Here is a 16,759-nt window from a genome sequence, read left to right on the forward strand (position 1 = left end):
GTCTCTGCCTCAACCCCTTCCTCTGGCAGCTCACTCCACACACGTACCACCCTCTGTGTAAAAAACTTGCTCCTCAGGTTCCCATTAATTCTTTCCTCTCTTAACTTAAACCTATGCCATCAAGTTCTCGATTCCCAACTCTGGGAAACAGACTGAGTGCGTTCACCCTATCCATGCCTCTAATGATCTTATCCACCTCTATACGATCACCCCTCAGTCTCCTATGTTTATCATAACTTCCTGCTTTTTAGTTTACTGGAATGAATTTCAGTTTCCACTATTGATGCCTTATTAATTTGTGTTGCTATTTTTAGGGATTTGTGTGTCTATATCCCCCAGATTACTCTGCTCCTCTATTCCATTTATTTTCCAAGCAATTTACGGACTCCTTATTTTTGCGACCAAATGCACCACTTCATGAAGGACTCCTTCATTTGTTCACCTTGTTTCTGTGCCTTTATGCAGTGAGCTTGCTCGATGGGGCTGAAGAGACCGCTTGTAGCTGCTATCGTTGTCCTATTTGGTAGTGTGATCATCGTCGTCACCATCTCCATGTTGCAGCATCTGAGGAGAATTGCTCTTCCCTCTGGGTTTAAGGTGCGTCACGCATTCCAGTGGGCAGCAAAGTTCGCTCATCCAGGAGGGTCCCTGGTGTCAGTGGGGGGTCAGGTTGCCCATTGCGGTTTGAAGCATTTAAGCAAGCGTTATCCATCGTGTGACCTTCCTGCCCATCCCCGACCCCAAATGCCCCGCCTCCATCGACGCTCGCTGCCACTGTCACCATTCTTGTCCATCCTGGCAGAGGCCACCTCAGAGCGCCAGGGGCATGGGTTCAATTCCGGCCTTGGGTCACTGTCTGTGTGGAGTTTGCACGTTCTCCTCGTGTCTCTGTGGGTTTCCTCCGGGTGCTCCGGTTTCCTCCCACACTCCAAAGATGTGTAGATTAGGTGGATTGGCCATGCTAAATTGCCCCTCAGTGTCTGAAGATGTGCAGGCTGGGTGGATTGGCCATGCTAAATTGCCCCTTAGCATCCAAAGGTGTGTAGGTTAGATGGGTTGGCCATGCTAAATTGCCCCTTAGCGTCCAAAGATGTGCAGGTTAGATGGGTTGGCCATGCTAAATTGACTATTGGGGTGGAATTTTCCCATCCCTCCCGCCATGGGAATCGTAGCGGGCAGGACATGGACCATGCAAAGGTCCGTTGACCTTGGACTGGATTTTCCAGTCTTGGGGCAAGCACAGCCAGACAATCCCGCCTTTAGTATCCCACAATGTGCACGTTAGGGAGATAGCAGGGCGGGATCACGGGGATAGGGCCTGGGTGAGATGCTCTGTTGGAGAGTCAATGCAGACTCAATGGACCGAATGGCCTCCTTCAGCACTGTCGAGATTCTATGATTTTCACAGCCAGCCAGTGAGCGAGTAGATCCTTTGTTAGCTGATTGAGTGATTCACTGAGACATCGAATGCTGCGAGCCGGCCTGCCCTCTTGTGTGTGGAAGAGACCCCAGGGGCTGTTTCAAAGAGGATTAGACGAGTTCTCCCTGGTGTCCTGGCCAATATTTAATTCTTAATCAATATCACAAAAACAGATGATCGTGTTCCCACAGTTTAACGATATCTAACGATGGCCTCACGTTATCTTTTCTAGTATGGGATTGTTTTTGATGCTGGAGCTTCCCGGACAACGGTTTATGTTTATAACTGGCCGGCAGAGAAGATGAACAACACCGGTGTTGTCAATGAGAGTCATGTGTGTCACGTCGAAGGTACCGATCTCAAATCCAGTATCTCCCCCGAATTAAAGAGTCGCTTGGTTAATGTCATTTATAGGATCATGGGGTGCGGGATTTTCCAGCCATTCCGGCCAACGGGATCTTCCGGTCCTGCTGATGGCGATCCCCCCACTCTGGCTGCCCCAGCGGCGGAGGGCGTGAGCATTGGGAAGCCCCACTGACAGTGGCAGGGTCAAAGATCACGCCACCGGCCAACAGCGGGCCACCTCTGGGGAACACGCCGTGAGAAGGTGCGGAAAATCCTGCCCATAACGTTCTGATAGGACAGAAGGAGGCAATGTGGCCAATCGGGTTGTGCCAATCGCGTCTATAGAGCAATCCAATTATTGGGTAAAAAATTCTTTCTCACATTTTCCTTGCATCCCTGGCTCAAAAACCTAAATCTGTGCACCCCTCGAATGCTGCGAGCCGGCCTGCCCTCTTGTGTGTGGAAGAGACCCCAGGGGCTGTTTCAAAGAGGATTAGACGAGTTCTCCCTGGTGTCCTGGCCATTATTTAATTCTTAATCAATATCACAAAAACAGATGATCGTGTTCCCACAGTTTAACGATACCTAACGATGGCCTCACGTTATCTTTTCTAGTATGGGATTGTTTTTGATGCTGGAGCTTCCCGGACAACGGTTTATGTTTATAACTGGTTATAAACCAGGGACCACCAACCACCCCCCCCCCCCCGCCCCCCCTCCCAACTCCCCACTACTCCTGACTCACCTGGTCCACTTGGTTCCCCCCATTCCACCCCCCCTGCACCCCAGACCCCCAGTATCCCCAGTCACCCAGTCTCCCCTGTCTGCCTGTCCCCTATGCCTTGGTCCTTTTAACATTAACTAATGGGGACAAATTTTCTTTGTCTACTTTACCTACCAGAATCACACCAATCTCCTTTGCTTCACGGAAACAATCACAGCTGCTACGTCCTGATCCCCCATCCCTGGACAGCATTCTGGTACATCTCCTCTGCACCCACTCAAATACCCTCACATCATCCCTGAAGTGTGTGACCAGAACTGGACATGTTGTGGCCTAACCAGAGCTTTCTAAAGTTCAGTAGGTAGTCTCACAACACTAGATTAAATTCCAACAGGTTTATTTGGTAGCACGAGCTTTCGGAGCGCTGCCCCTTCATCAGGTGGGTGCAGGATTTGTTTCACAAACAGGACATATATAGACACAAACTCAATTCCAAGATAATGGTTGGAATGCGAGTCTTAACAGGTAATCAAGTCTTTACAGGTACAGACAATGTGAGTGGAGAGAGGGTTAAGCACAGGTTAAAGAGATGTGAATTTTCTCAAGCCAGGACTGTTAGTGAGATTTTGCAAGCCCAGGCAAGTCGTGGGGGTTACAGATAGTGTGACATGAAACCAAGATCCCGGTTGAGGCCGTCCTCAAGTAAGTTCAGCAGAACCTACCTGCATTTGGACTCAATCTTCCTGTTTACGATACCCAAGATCCCACAATGCTTTACTAACCATTCTCAATGTGCCTTGCCAACTCAAGGATTTACACACCCCAGGCCCCTCTGTCCCTGTACACATTTAGCACTGTGCCATTTTGTCTATATTGCCTCTCCCTATTCCTTCTGTCAAAGTGGGAGCATGATGTGTTAGAGAAAATTGACACAGCTTTTAAAGGGTTACTGGTCAATCTTCAGGTTGTCCTATACGAAGAGCAGGGGGTGTGAAGACTCCCCTGGGTGGCACTGTCACCTCCTAACCATGAGCACTAAATCCAGGCTGACACTCCCAACGCAATACCGAGGAAGTGCAGCACTACCGGAGGCGCTGCCTTTAACATGAAACATTAAATCGCAGCCCCAGCTGCCGTCTCCGATGGGTGTAAAAAAAAATCCAGCGGCTCTATTTTTGAAGGAAATTTCTTCCCAGTGGCCTGGCCAATATTTATCCCCGAATCAACATGACTTCACAGCGTTTATCATTTAATCTCTGCTGTTTTCCACCTATCACCAGCCTTCCCTTTTGTTAATAAATCCCCTTCTCCCCTTTCCCTGACTCTGTGCTGTTTTAACATCTGTCCCATCTCTTAATTCTTTTTAGGTTTGACCATAAGGTCATCGCCCGGAACATTAACACCGCTTCCCTCTCCACGAAAACTGCCAAACCTGCTGGGCATTTCCAGCATTTTCTGGCTTTCATTTCGCTAAACAGAAATAGATAATCTGGGCCATTACCCCATTGCTATCTGTGGAATCTTGCTGTGTACGAATGAGCACAGTGTACACATGAAGTAGCAGTGGGAAGTAGGCCACTCGGCCCCTCGGGCCTGCTCTGCCATTCAATAAGATCATGACTGTGGCTTCAAACTTGACATGCGACCTGAACCCCCAGTAACCTTTCACTCCCTTGTGAGTCAAAAATCTATCCGCCTCCACCTTAAAAATATTCAATGCCCCTGCCTTCCACCACTCTCTGGGGAAGAGTTCCAAAGATCCTAAGAAAAAAAAATTCTTCTCATCTCTTGGCTTAAATAAATCAAAAGTATTTCATTGGGTTGAACAAAAGCAAGCTCGGTATTTATCATTTGTGTGGTTTTCCACATCCGCAGGTCCAGACATCTCCAGCTATGACAGTGACCCCGCACAGGCAGCCCACTCATTGCAAAAGTGCCTCAACGAGACAATGGAAAAAATCCCAGAAGACAAGCATAATTCCACCCCCCTCTACTTTGGAGCCACTGCTGGAATGCGACTCCTCCAGTAAGAGTAGAAGATTATTTATGCGTTGTTTTAAAACAATATCACACTGCATGGCATTTGTTATTAGTGTCTCAAGTAAGGCTTACATTAACACTGTAATGAAGTTACTGTGAAAATCCCCTAGTCGCCACACTCCGGTGCCTGTTCGGGTACACTGAGGGAGAATGTAGCATGGCCACTGCACGTAACCAGCACGTCTTTCCGACCGTGGGAGGAAACCGGAGGACCCGGAGGAGACCCACGCAGACACTGGGAGAACATGCAGACTCCACACAGACAGTCACTCGAGGCCATAATCGAACCCGGGTCCCTGGCACTGTGAGGCAGCAATGCTAACCACTGTGCCACCGTGTGGCACTGATAACATTCAAAACGTACGCCGGGTTTGAAGAGAAAAAAAGTTGCAGGGGCATGGGATAAAGGTCAACCCAGCTGACCTTGCAGAGAGCCAGTATGGGATAGGAGAGGCCAAATGGCTGCAACCAAGCTGTCTATTCTGTACACACCAGATCATTCAAGACATGGATAAATCTTGGAATTCCTGGCTGATGCACATCCCTGAAATGGACAGAAATTGCAGGGTTATTGGGGCAGAGTGGGGGAGGGAGGGAAAGCAAGTGAGAAATGGGATGGGAAAGCTCTTTCAAATAGTTGGCACAGGCATGATGGACTGCTCTGCACCAGAAAGACTGCACCAAAACATAGGGCTGGGGTCCCTATTTTATTTCACATCAATGGAGTGGAAGTTATTTGAGGAGATTCACAGTAAAAGCAGTGCCCTCTGTCACCTCAGAGAACAGTTACAACAGTTTTTTTTTATTCATTCGTGGGACATGGGTATTGCTGCCTGGCCAGCATTTATTGCCCATCCCTAATTGCCTGAGAGCAGTTGAAAGTCAATCATATTGCTGTGACTCTGGAGTCACATGTAGGCCAGACCGGGTAAGGACGGCAGATTTCCTTCCCTAAAGGACATCAGTGAACCAGGTGGGTTTTTCCGACAATCGACAACGGTTTCATGGTCATCAGTAGATTCTTAATTCCAGATATTTTTTATTAAATTCAAATTCCACCATCTGCCGCGGTGGGATTCGAACCCGAGTACCCAGAACATTAGCTGAATTTCTGGATTAATAGTCTAGTGACAATACCACTAGGCCTCCTCTGTGACTATTACACTGCTGAACTAATAACCCAGAGAACATGAAATCAGAATGCCTATTACCGGCTGAGTTTCCTAGTTCTAACCTTCTCTTTTTTTCTCCCCCTACCCAATCCCCTTCAACAATAGAAAATCCATCACAGTTCTACCACTCATCAGTTCGAAGAAGAGTTATTGTGGACTCGAAACATAACTCTTGTTTCTCTCTCCGCAGATGCTGCCAGACCTGCTGAGCTTTTCCAGCATTTTCTGTTTTTATTATCGGAATAAGGACTAATTAGATCGCTCATTCAAAGTGCTAGGGGGAGCACAATGGATCGAATGGCTTTTTTCTGCGCTGTATGATTCTATTAAATAGCTGAGGCTAAGTCGATCTATTGTATCTGATGTAAAGGAAGCGTATTTCTCTAACTCTGCCTTCAATTCCTCCTTTGCTTCACGGAACTGTCAGGATAGAGAACGCAAAAGTTGCAACCAGGATCCTTATGGAGATTAAAGCTTACCTCCAATCTTCACCGTTTGATCTTAAGGACGTCAAGGTTATCTCCGGGAAGGAGGAAGCAATCTATGGGTGGATTACAGCAAATTATTTACTGGACAATTTCTCTCAGGTTTGTCAAGCTTACATTCTTGAAGTATGGCATGCTTCATACTTCATACTTCAACTGTAGGAAAATTGTCACAGGGAAATTGCTGAAAACCTCTTATTAAGGAGGCTGTAGTGGGGTACTTCGAAAATCTCAATGCAATCAGAGTTAACATGGCTTTGTGAAAGAGAAATTCTGTTTGACCACTTCATTGGAGACCTTTGAGAAAATAGCAAGCCATGCGGGATAAAGGAGAATCTGTGGCTGTGTTATATTTGAATTTCCAGAAGGCATTTGCCAAGGTACCACATCAGAGGTTAATACACAAAATGTTGTAGGGGGCAGCATGGGATGAGATCTTCAAACTGTTCATGCCAGCTGGATCTGCCGGTCGGTGAACCCCCCTGCCGCAGGTTTCCCAGCTGCGTGAGGTGTATTCAATGGGAATTTCCATTGACAGAAGTGAGACCAGAGGATCCTACTGCTGGCCAAAGGCGGGCTGCCTCCCACTGCCTTCTCCCTCCATTCCATGGGGAGGTCAGGGAATCTCACCCATGTTAGCATGAATGGAGAATTGGTTAGCCAATAGCAAACAGAAAGTAGGGGTAAACGGGTCTTTCTTGGCTTGGCAAAATGGGATGAGAGGAGTGCTGCAGGGATTAGTGTTGGGACATCAACTGTTTATATTTAATGTTAAGGCCTTGGATGGAGGGACTGAATGTATGGGAGCTAAATTTGCTGATGAAAGAATGATACAAATTAAGGTTTGAAGATGATGTAAGGAGTCTGCAAAGGGACACAGATAGGTTAAACGGATAGGCAAAAATTTGGGAAATGGAGCAAAATGTGGGAAAATGTGAACTTATTTTGGCAGCAAGGATAGAAAAGCAGCAAATTAATTAAATGGTGAAAGGTTTCAGAACTCTGCGGTACAGAGGGATCTGGGTGTCCGAGTACATAAATCAGGAATAGTTAGCATGCAGGTACAGTGAGTGATTATGAAGGCAAGTGCATTAGTGTCGTTTATTGCAAGGGGAATAGAATATCAAGGTAAGAATGTTTTGTTACAGTTGTACAGGACTTTGGTGAGACAACATCTGGAGTACTGTGTACAGTTTTGGTCTCCTTATTTAAGAAAGGATATAAATACATTAGAAGCAGTTCAGAGAAGATTCACTCGACTCATTCCTGGAATGAGGAGGTTATCTCCTGAGGAAAGGTTGGACAGGATGGGCCTGTATCCATTGGAGTATAGAAGATTGAGAGGTTATCTTGTTGAAACATCCTCACGGGACCTGACAGGGTGGATGTTGAAAAGATGTCTCCCTGTGTGGGAGAGACTGGAACTAGGAGTCACGGTTTAAAAATAAGCGGTCTCCCATGAAGGAAATTTGGCCTGTCAGCTACGACTCTTACCAAAGAAAGCATTCTTTCTGGTTGTGTCACAGCTTGGTATGGCTCCTGCTCTGCCCAAGACTGCAAGGAACTACAAAGGGTCATGAACGAAGCCCAGTCCATCGCGCAAACCAGCCTCCCACCCATTCTCTCTGTCTACACTTCCCGCTGCCTCGGAAAAGCAGCCAGCATAGTTAAGGACCCCACACACCCCGGACATTCCCTCTTCCACCTTCTTCCATTGGGAAAAAGATACAAAAGTCTGAGGTCACGTACCAACCGACTCAAGAACAGCTTCTTCCCTGCTGCTGTCAGACTTTTGAATGGACCAACCTTGCATTAAATTGATCTTTCTTGCACCTTAGCTATGACTGTAACATTACATTGTGCACCCTCTCCTTTCCTTCTCTATGAACGGTATGCTTTGCCTAGCATGCAAGAAACAATATTTTTCACTGTATACTAATACATGTAACAATAATAAATCAAATCAAATTTAAGGTGGAGATTGGAACAAGTTTTTTCTCTGAGGGTTGCGAATCTTTGGAACTTTCTCTCCCCAGAGACCAGCGGAGGGGCCAATGAATATTCTTAAGGCAGAGGTAGATGCATTCTTGACTAACAAGGGAGTCAATATTTACTGTGGTTAGGTGGGCTGTGGAGTTGAGACCACAATCAAATTAACCATGATCTTGTTGAATAGTGGAGCAGGTTTGAGGGGCTGCCTATTCCTGCACCTATATGAATGTAATCACTTAACATGTAGGTGAGATGGAGGTTGTTCTATCTCCTCCATCAACTTAAAGTCATCCACTTTTGCTGCTTTGCTCTCCCTCTGGGGATTGTGACTGCCACCTGCAGAGAGGAGCACAGCTGTCCGTTAATACTTGCCTCTGTGGTTCATTCCTAATAGTGTGAGCCAAATACTAGGTGCTGATAGGGGATTCAATTGGAAAAGACTTTGATTTGATTTGATTTATTGTTGTATTTATGATTATTATTATACATGTATTGGTATTCAGTGAAAAGTATTGTTTCTTGCGCGCTATACAGACAAAGCATACCGTTCATAGAGAAGGAAACGAGAGAGTGCAGAATGTAGTGTTACAGTCAAAGCTAGGGTGTAGGGAAAGATCAACTTAATATAAGATAGGTCATTTCAAAAGTCTGATGGCAGCAGGGAAGAAGCTGTTCTGGAGTCAGTTGGATGTGATCTCAGACATTTTTTTCCTGACGGAAGAAGGTGGAAGAGAAAATGTCCAGGGAGCATGGAATCCTTAATTATGCTGGCTGCTTTTCCAAGGTAGCGGGAAATGTAGACAGAGTCAATGGATGGGAGGCTGGTTTGCGTGATGGCCTGGGCTACGTTCACGACCTTTTGTAGTTCCTTGTGGTCTTGGACAGAGCAGGAGCCATACCAAGCTGTGATACAACCAGAAAGAATGCTTTCTATGGTGCATCTGTAAAAATTGGTGAGAATCGTAGCGGACATGCTGAATTTCCTTAGCCTCCTGAGAAAGTAGAGGCATTGGTGGGCTTTCTTAACTATTAGTATTTCCATAGAACCTTTCACCACCCTCGGGCGGCATGGTGGCACAGTGGTTGGTACTGCTGCCTCACAGTGCCAAGGACCCGGGTTCAATTCCGGCCTCAGGCCACTCTCTGTGTGGAGTTTGCACACTCTCCCTGTGTCAGTGTGGGTTTCCTCCGGGTGCCCTGGTTTCCTCCCACAGTCCAAAGATGTGCGGGTTAGGTTGATTGGCCATGCTAACTTGCCCCTTAGTGTCAGGGGGATTAGCAGGGTAAATATGTGAGGTTACAGGAATAGGGCCTGGGTGGGATTGTGGTCAGTGCGGACTTGATGGGCCGAATGGCCTTCTTCTGCACTGTAGGGATTCTATGATTCTATGGTATCCCAAAGTGTCTCACAGCCAATGAATCCCTTTTCAAGTATTATCACAGCTGTAATGTATGAAATATGTCAGTCAGTTTGTACACAGCAAGCTCCCCCAACCAGCAGTAAGATTTTGACCAACTGTTCTTGTGATGATGGCTGTCAGATAAATATTGTCCAGGATACAGAAGAGAATTCCCACTGCTGTTCTTCAAAATGGTGCCATGGGATCTTTAACATTCACCTCAAAGATCAGAAGGGACTTTATCTCAAGAGATGCCACCTCTCCTGTTCTTCTGAGGGTCAGCCTGGATTTTGTGTTCTGAGTAGGACTTGAACCTATGGCCTCCTGATTCAGAGATGTTCACTCAGTTTGGGGTTGATGAGAAGGTGCAATGTGTGAGTCTGTGGCTGCCCTCACACAACGATCAAATGAATTGGCAAGTGGTCAGAAGTTAGAACACAAATCAGTTTGCCGGGGGCTCAAAAAGCTCCTACAGCCACTCCTGCTATGACCAACTGATGTCCAAACCCAGGACAGGCTGGTCTGTGTGCGTTTCGAGTAGACTAATTATACTCTGCTTTTAGCCATTAACTGCAGAAGTGAGTGACAGGGCAGCTCAGTTGAACATGTAGGTGAAACGAAGGTTGTTCTATCTCCTCCATAGAGTTGTCCAAATCTCTGCTGCCTGCATCCTAACTTGCGTCAAGTCCTGTCCATCTGTTGCCCGCTGTGCTCACTGGCCTACATTGGCTCCTGATTAAGCAATGCCTCCCATTTTAAAGTCCTCATCTATGTTTCCAAATCCCCCATGGTCTTGCCCTTCCCTATCACTGTAATTTCCTCCATCTTTCTGACATCGCTGCACTCTCTCCAATTCCAGCCTCTTGAGCAACCTTGATTTCCATTGGCGGCTGTGCCTTCAGCTGCCTGGACCCTGAGCTCTGGAATTCCATCCCTGAACCTGTGTGCCTCTCCCTTTAAGATGGCCCTTAAATCCTACCTCTTTGACCAAACATTTTGTCATTCCAGTTTAATATCTGCCTTATTGGCCCAATGCTAAATTTTGCAAAGTGCCTTGGACATTTTACTACATTGCAGGTGTTATATAAATGTCAGTTGTTGTTATCCTGCAACAGTTTCCTATTCGTCAATATTCTTCTCAATGTTTTTATTGTTTGATCCAAATCCTTTGGCAGAGACGTACTTGGAAACAACCGACACGCCTGTTTACTATGAAGACTACAGGCACTCTGGATCTGGGTGGAGCTTCTACAGAAATAGCATTTGTTCCTGAGCGGTATGCCTATGTGAATGAAACCATAACAATCACGTTGTACAGCTACAACTTCAAGGTCTACATTCAAAGCCTGGCCTGCTATGGAAGGGATGAAGCTGAGAAGATGTATAGGGCGAGAGTCATCTGGGTAAAATCTTAAACCACTCAAACAGCCGGCTCAAAATTCCTTCTTGTCCTAAGGGTCTGTGTAAACCCTGAGTGATAAGGGTAATTTCTGCAGCACCTTTCATGGCCTCAAGAAATCCTAAAGCTCATAACAACCAAAGTAACTTTTGAAGTGTACTCACTGTTGTAATGTAGGAAATGTGACACTGTGAAGTGATAGGAACTCCACTGTGATAATGATAGGTTGTGAAATTAGTGATGCAGCGCAAATCCCATAATGATAACCCTCAGGGTTATTTCAACAGTGAAACTAAAAACACTGTTACTTTTTGCACTACAATTTTCTCAAAAATATAAAGGCTAGGATGTTTACAAAACTTGATAGCTTGACAGCTCCCTTGATAGATTAGTAGGTCCCTTGGCAGCTTCCTCGATAGCTTTACACTTCCAATGAGCTTGATAGTCCCAATTAGTTTATTAACTTCTTGTACACATTCGTGTCTACTTTCAACAATCCCAAAGGGCATCTTACCACTTCCAAAGGTGTCCCTGGACTTATCCATAAGGGTACCCTACCATTCCATAGACACCTGGCAGCTTTAGATCTTCTCCTGAAAGGTCTAAAGCCCTCAAGTCGTGTTTTGGACGTCCCCTGAGCGAAAACTGGATCTGACTGAAGGAGCAGCACTTTAACATGTACAGTTGTCTCTGTGGCCCGTGGATGTGCAAATTACAACTCTTCCCACCCCCACATCACATGCCAAAATGGCGGGTTCTGGGTTCAGAGGTGGGACTTCCAGGTTTGGACCTTTACTGCCAGTTTGGCTAAGCTGGGGACCCTCTCCGTCATGGTGAAAATTTCGATCTTAGTTTCCAAAAATCTAATGATCTTTGTCTAGAATATACTCAATGATTCAGCACCCACAGTTCTATGGCACAAAGAATTCCCAAGATTCACAACTCTCTGAGTGAAGAAATTTCTCCTCATCTCAGTCTTAAATGGAAAATCTCTCATCTTAATTCTATAACCCATAGTTTTAGACTACCAAGCTGGGAGAAACAACTTCTATCTACATTATCAAGCCCGCTACTATTCTTGCATGATTTCAAAAAATTATTTAGACTTCAGGAACACTGACCCATCGCACACACTCTCTAAAGAATCTATAAATATACACGTTCTTTCTTCCTCTCTCTATTTTTCTTTCTTTTTCTCTTTCTTTCTTGTTCCAATCTAGTATAAATAACTATATTTACACATCCCTTTCTGTTTTATCAATTCAGGATTCAAAGAATGCATCAAGTATTGAAGATCCTTGCATTCCCTCAAACTACAATCTGACTCTCCAACTGAGGAAAATATTTGATGGTTTATGCCCTGGAGTTAAGATACCAAATGGTTATGATCGTGACAACAACATCACATTTATAGGAATTGGAAAACCTCGGCTGTGTGAAGACAAATTGTTTTCAATGTTTAATTTTACAAGTATCAACAGTGAAGGTAACTGGATACAGAGAAAACATCTGCCAGAATTCCGTGGAAACTTTGTGGTATGTTACCAAATGTTTGGAATATCTCTTTACTTTCTCCGTGTTATTTGGTCATGGGCTTTACTTGTGATATTTTACTTATCTTTATCCAAACTATCTAGGCCTTTTCTGGTTTCTATTACACAATGCAAGCCTTGAATTTATCCAATTACTTTTCCATGAAAACCTTCACCTTAACAGTTCAGGATTTCTGCCAGAAAAACTGGGATCAGGTAAGTAGAGGAATCCGCGTCCGTATCGTATTCACTGCAGTCAGTTAGAGGTCCCTGGGTGGCTGTGAGTTGTTTGCTAGCTTATTTGCTCCAGACTCATACGGGCATTTTTTTCAATGGGGTAAATTATGTAAAGGGTACAATTACCATGCAACAAACGCACAGTGACATTTCATTTATCTATTTATTAATATCATAAGTAAGCTTACATTAACAATGCAAAGTTACTGTGAAAATCCCTAGCTGCTACACTCCAGTGCCTGTTCGGGTACACTGAGGGAGAATTTAGCACAACCAATGCACCTAACCTTTAGGACTGTGGGAAGAAACCAGAGGGAACCCATGCAGACATGGGGAAAACATGCAGACTCCGCACAGACAATGACCTAAGCCGGGAATTGAACTTGGGTCCCTGGCACTGCGAGGCAGCAGTGCTAACCGCTGTGAGGCAGCAGTGCTAACCGCTGTGAGGCAGCAGTGCTAACCACTGTGCCACCGGGCCTCCCTTCACTTGTACAGTCACATTCAGCGTGTGCCTGAGTTTAAAATCCAAACTTGTTTATATGCCATTCATATTCATGTTACTATTACTATCAGGCATAGCATGCTACTTACATACATTAGCTACTACATGCTATTTATAGACATGGCATTTTACATAATACTTACAGGCATGGTCCATTACATGCTATGTAGTCATAGCTTGCTACTTACAGAATTCACATTGCATGTTACTTATGGGGATGGTCACTACATGCTACCTACAGACATGGTCTATTCCATGCTACTCACAGACATGTTGCGCTACATACTACTCAGAGATGGCACATTACATGCTACTAACAGTTGTGATGCATATCAAGTTCAATGCAAATTGATAGCGACAGATACAAAACAAAATATGCATCATTATCAATGCAGCAGAATGAAAATAAACAAAAAAATGATCTGCGTTGCAGGTTCAGCAGCTATTTCCAAATGTGAAGGACTCATTTCGAGGATCGTATTGTTTCAATGCCATCTATGTCTATACCCTACTGAAGCGAGGCTATAACTTTGATCAAGTCAGCTGGAATCGGATAAACTTTCAAGAAGAGGTAAGTTTAGAAACGTGAAAAATTAACTCCTCCTGCTTTTTGTTTTGGGGTTAAAGTTACTTCATCTATATTATTCCAACTCTCAACAATGGGAGGAGAGGCAGTTCATCTTCACCCACAGCAGAACATTTCATTTCAATAATACTGATTCAAAAGGCTATTGGGTAGTATCACTTGTAGCAAGTCCCACACACTAGGTTGCATTTGCCTAATATTCAGCAATAGTTAGGATTGTGCCTTTGTTGTCATGCACTTCCATCATTCACCTGGAGTTCCAAAATGTCACTTCTTTGGGTTGAAAGGAATGGTTTAGTTTAAACCCTCCCTCATACTCTGAGATGTCAAACTCATAACATAGTTAATTATTTTTCTCTCCCAGTGTACTTTATTTAAGCAAATATATATTTTCTGGACACTTGTCAATCTGCATTCTTTAATTCTGTTATACATTTATGGGAGCCTAAATAAGTCACTTAAGTATTGCTATCAGCCAGATTATTCTTTTCCAGTTACAGTGGTTGGGCAACAACTAATGATAGGAACATAACAAAAGTTGGAAAGTATTAAAAGTTGACATATATCCACAGATATTGATTCATAGATGGGTGAAGATAACATAAATTGACTAATTGGTAGAAAAAGCTGATTTCTGGGTAGCATAGATTTGTTACTCTGGATAAGTTTTGAAAACTCCTCACGGAGATGTTGCGGATGAGGTGTAAGAGATGTTCAGGGTCCTCACTGTTTATGAATCAAAGCTTTCCCCAGATTGCGCAAATCATGTGGTGCAACTAATATCCCAAATGATGGTGGGAATGAGTTACATCTCTCCAGAGGTTTATTGTGGCTCAAGTTAGTGTCTTAAAATTCATTTCAGGGACGTTTATTGTCCATCCCTAACTGCCCTCAATCTCAAAGGGGATTTGAGAGTCAACAATATTGCTGTGGCTCTGGAGTCACATGTAGGCCAGACCGGGTAAGGACGGCAGGTTTCCTTCCCTAAAGGACATTAGAGAACCAGATGGGTTTATTTACAACAATCAACTATGCTTTCATGGTCATCATTTGACTTTTAATTCCAATTATTGAATTCAAAATTCACCATCCACTGTGGTGGGATTCAAACCCAGGTCCCCCAGAATTTTCTCTGGATTATTAATCCAGTGACAATATTACTGCCTCCCTTATGATCAACCCAAGAGTGATATTTTGTTGGGGAAATTCCAAGATAGGTAAACATTTCAAAGGGGTAAAAGGCAATTTCATTCATATCTTTCCTCTGTCCTGGCACTACACTGAAATTGAGGGATATTCACCGAATGGGAGAATCTAAAACTAGGGGTCACTATTTAAAAGTAAGAGGCCACTCAGTGAAGACTCATAAGAATTTTTTTTACCTCAGAGGGTGGTGTCTGGAACTCTCTTCATCAAAAGGTAGTGGAAGCAGTCTGTGAGTTAGATAGATTCTTGATTAGCAAGTGTGTGTGTGTGTGTGTGTAGGGGCGGGGGGGTGATAGGTTACTGAGGGTAGGCAGGAATGTGAGGTTGAGGTTAAAATCAGATCAGCCATGATCTTATTAAACAGAGCAAGACTAGAGGAGTTGACTCGCCTGCTCCTGCCAATTTGCATACTCATAGCTATTCTATTTTCTATTGAAGTGTCATCCCCATATTAACTGTCCAGTAGTAGTGATCCTTTGAATTTCAATGCAAGGCCTTCTTAACTTTTGGTGCCATTAAGACTGCGAAATATCTAAACCTCTAATACCCTGTTTCCCTTGTTGCAGACACGAAGCAGCAGCTTTGGCTGGGCACTCGGTTACATGTTAAACCTTACCAACATGATCCCATCACAAAATCAAGTGATTCAAACACCGATTAGCGAAGCTGTATTCTGCGGACTTCTCTTTGTGTTTTCCATTTTAGTTTTGTTCTGTTCAATGTTCATTTGTATGTCAATAATACGTTCGCTTTAGTGCAAGTTAGGGCTTTCTGAGACCCTTATGGTAACAGAATGTTTGAATATTTGAGGAAGAAAGCAGCGCTATCTGGATAATGCGAAGGCAAAACACTGAGATGGAACAACTTCCCCAAAATGTACACCTCTGTTTATAGCCCCATATTAAAACTATAGTCCCTGTGGATTGAATGGGAAATGTAAAAAGCACTGTGCCCTGCTTTGTTAGTGGTTTGCTTTCCTCTGTCCTGGCACTACACTTAAACGATGTGGAGATGCCGGCGTTGGACTGGGGGTAAACACAGTAAGAAGTCTAACAACACCAGGTTAAAGTCCAACAGGTTTATTTGGTAGCAAAAGCCACTAGCTTTCAGAACGCTGTTCCTTCGTCAGGTAGGTGGGTGGGAGTTCTGATCACAAACAGGGCACAAACTCAATTTACATGAATAATGATTGGAATGTGAGTCTTTACAGCTAATCAAGTCTTAAAGGTACAGACAATGTGAGTGGAGAGAGCATTCGGCACCAGTTAAAAAGATGTGTATTGTTTCCAGACAGGAAAGTTAGTGAGATTTTGCAAGTCCAGGCAAGGCATGGAGGTTACTGATAGTGTGACATGAACCCAAGATCCCGGTTGAGGCCGTCCTCATGTGTGCAGAGCTTGGCTATCAGTTTCTGCTCAGTGATTCTGCGTTGTCAATCGGTAACCCCCATGCCTTGCCTGGACTTGCAAAATCTCACTAACTTTCCTGTCTGGAAACAATACACATCTTTTTAACCGGTGCCTAATGCTCTCTCCACTCACATTGTCTGTACCTTTAAGACTTGATTAGCTGTAAAGACTCACATTCCAATCATTATTCATGTAAATTGAGTTTGTGTCTTTGTGCCCTGTTTGTGATCAGAACTCCCACCCACCTACCTGACGAAAGAACAGCAGTCCGAAAGCTAGTGGCTTTTGCTACCAAATAAACCTGTTG

The 16,759-nt window shown here is 44.4% G+C and overlaps 1 protein-coding gene across 1 annotated transcript; it reads left to right on the forward strand.

The window, feature by feature from the left end:
- Nucleotides 1–477: 477 nt before the first annotated feature.
- entpd3 (ectonucleoside triphosphate diphosphohydrolase 3) lies at nucleotides 478–15,883 on the forward strand. The gene is made up of 9 exons (XM_078215520.1): nucleotides 478–597; nucleotides 1,653–1,770; nucleotides 4,365–4,515; nucleotides 6,129–6,288; nucleotides 10,754–10,981; nucleotides 12,244–12,513; nucleotides 12,615–12,725; nucleotides 13,685–13,822; nucleotides 15,610–15,883. Exons 1-9 carry the CDS (start codon nucleotides 478–480, stop codon nucleotides 15,796–15,798), a joined length of 1,485 nt encoding a protein of 494 aa, XP_078071646.1. The 3' UTR covers nucleotides 15,799–15,883.
- The last annotated feature ends 876 nt before the right edge of the window (nucleotides 15,884–16,759 follow it).

This window comes from Mustelus asterias, chromosome 7 (assembly GCF_964213995.1).
Source record: "Mustelus asterias chromosome 7, sMusAst1.hap1.1, whole genome shotgun sequence".
NCBI classification, from domain to species: Eukaryota; Metazoa; Chordata; class Chondrichthyes; order Carcharhiniformes; family Triakidae; genus Mustelus; species Mustelus asterias.

What these genes read in the sequence shown, in the direction of transcription:
- entpd3 (XM_078215520.1), top strand. Translation starts at nt 478, where the DNA reads ATGGGGCTGAAGAGACCGCTTGTAGCTGCTATCGTTGTCCTATTTGGT. An exon ending in TCATGTGTGTCACGTCGAAG is followed by an intron (nt 1,771 to 4,364) that starts GTACCGATCTCA and finishes CCACATCCGCAG; the next exon opens with GTCCAGACATCTCCAGCTAT. An exon ending in GCCAGAAAAACTGGGATCAG is followed by an intron (nt 12,726 to 13,684) that starts GTAAGTAGAGGA and finishes TCTGCGTTGCAG; the next exon opens with GTTCAGCAGCTATTTCCAAA.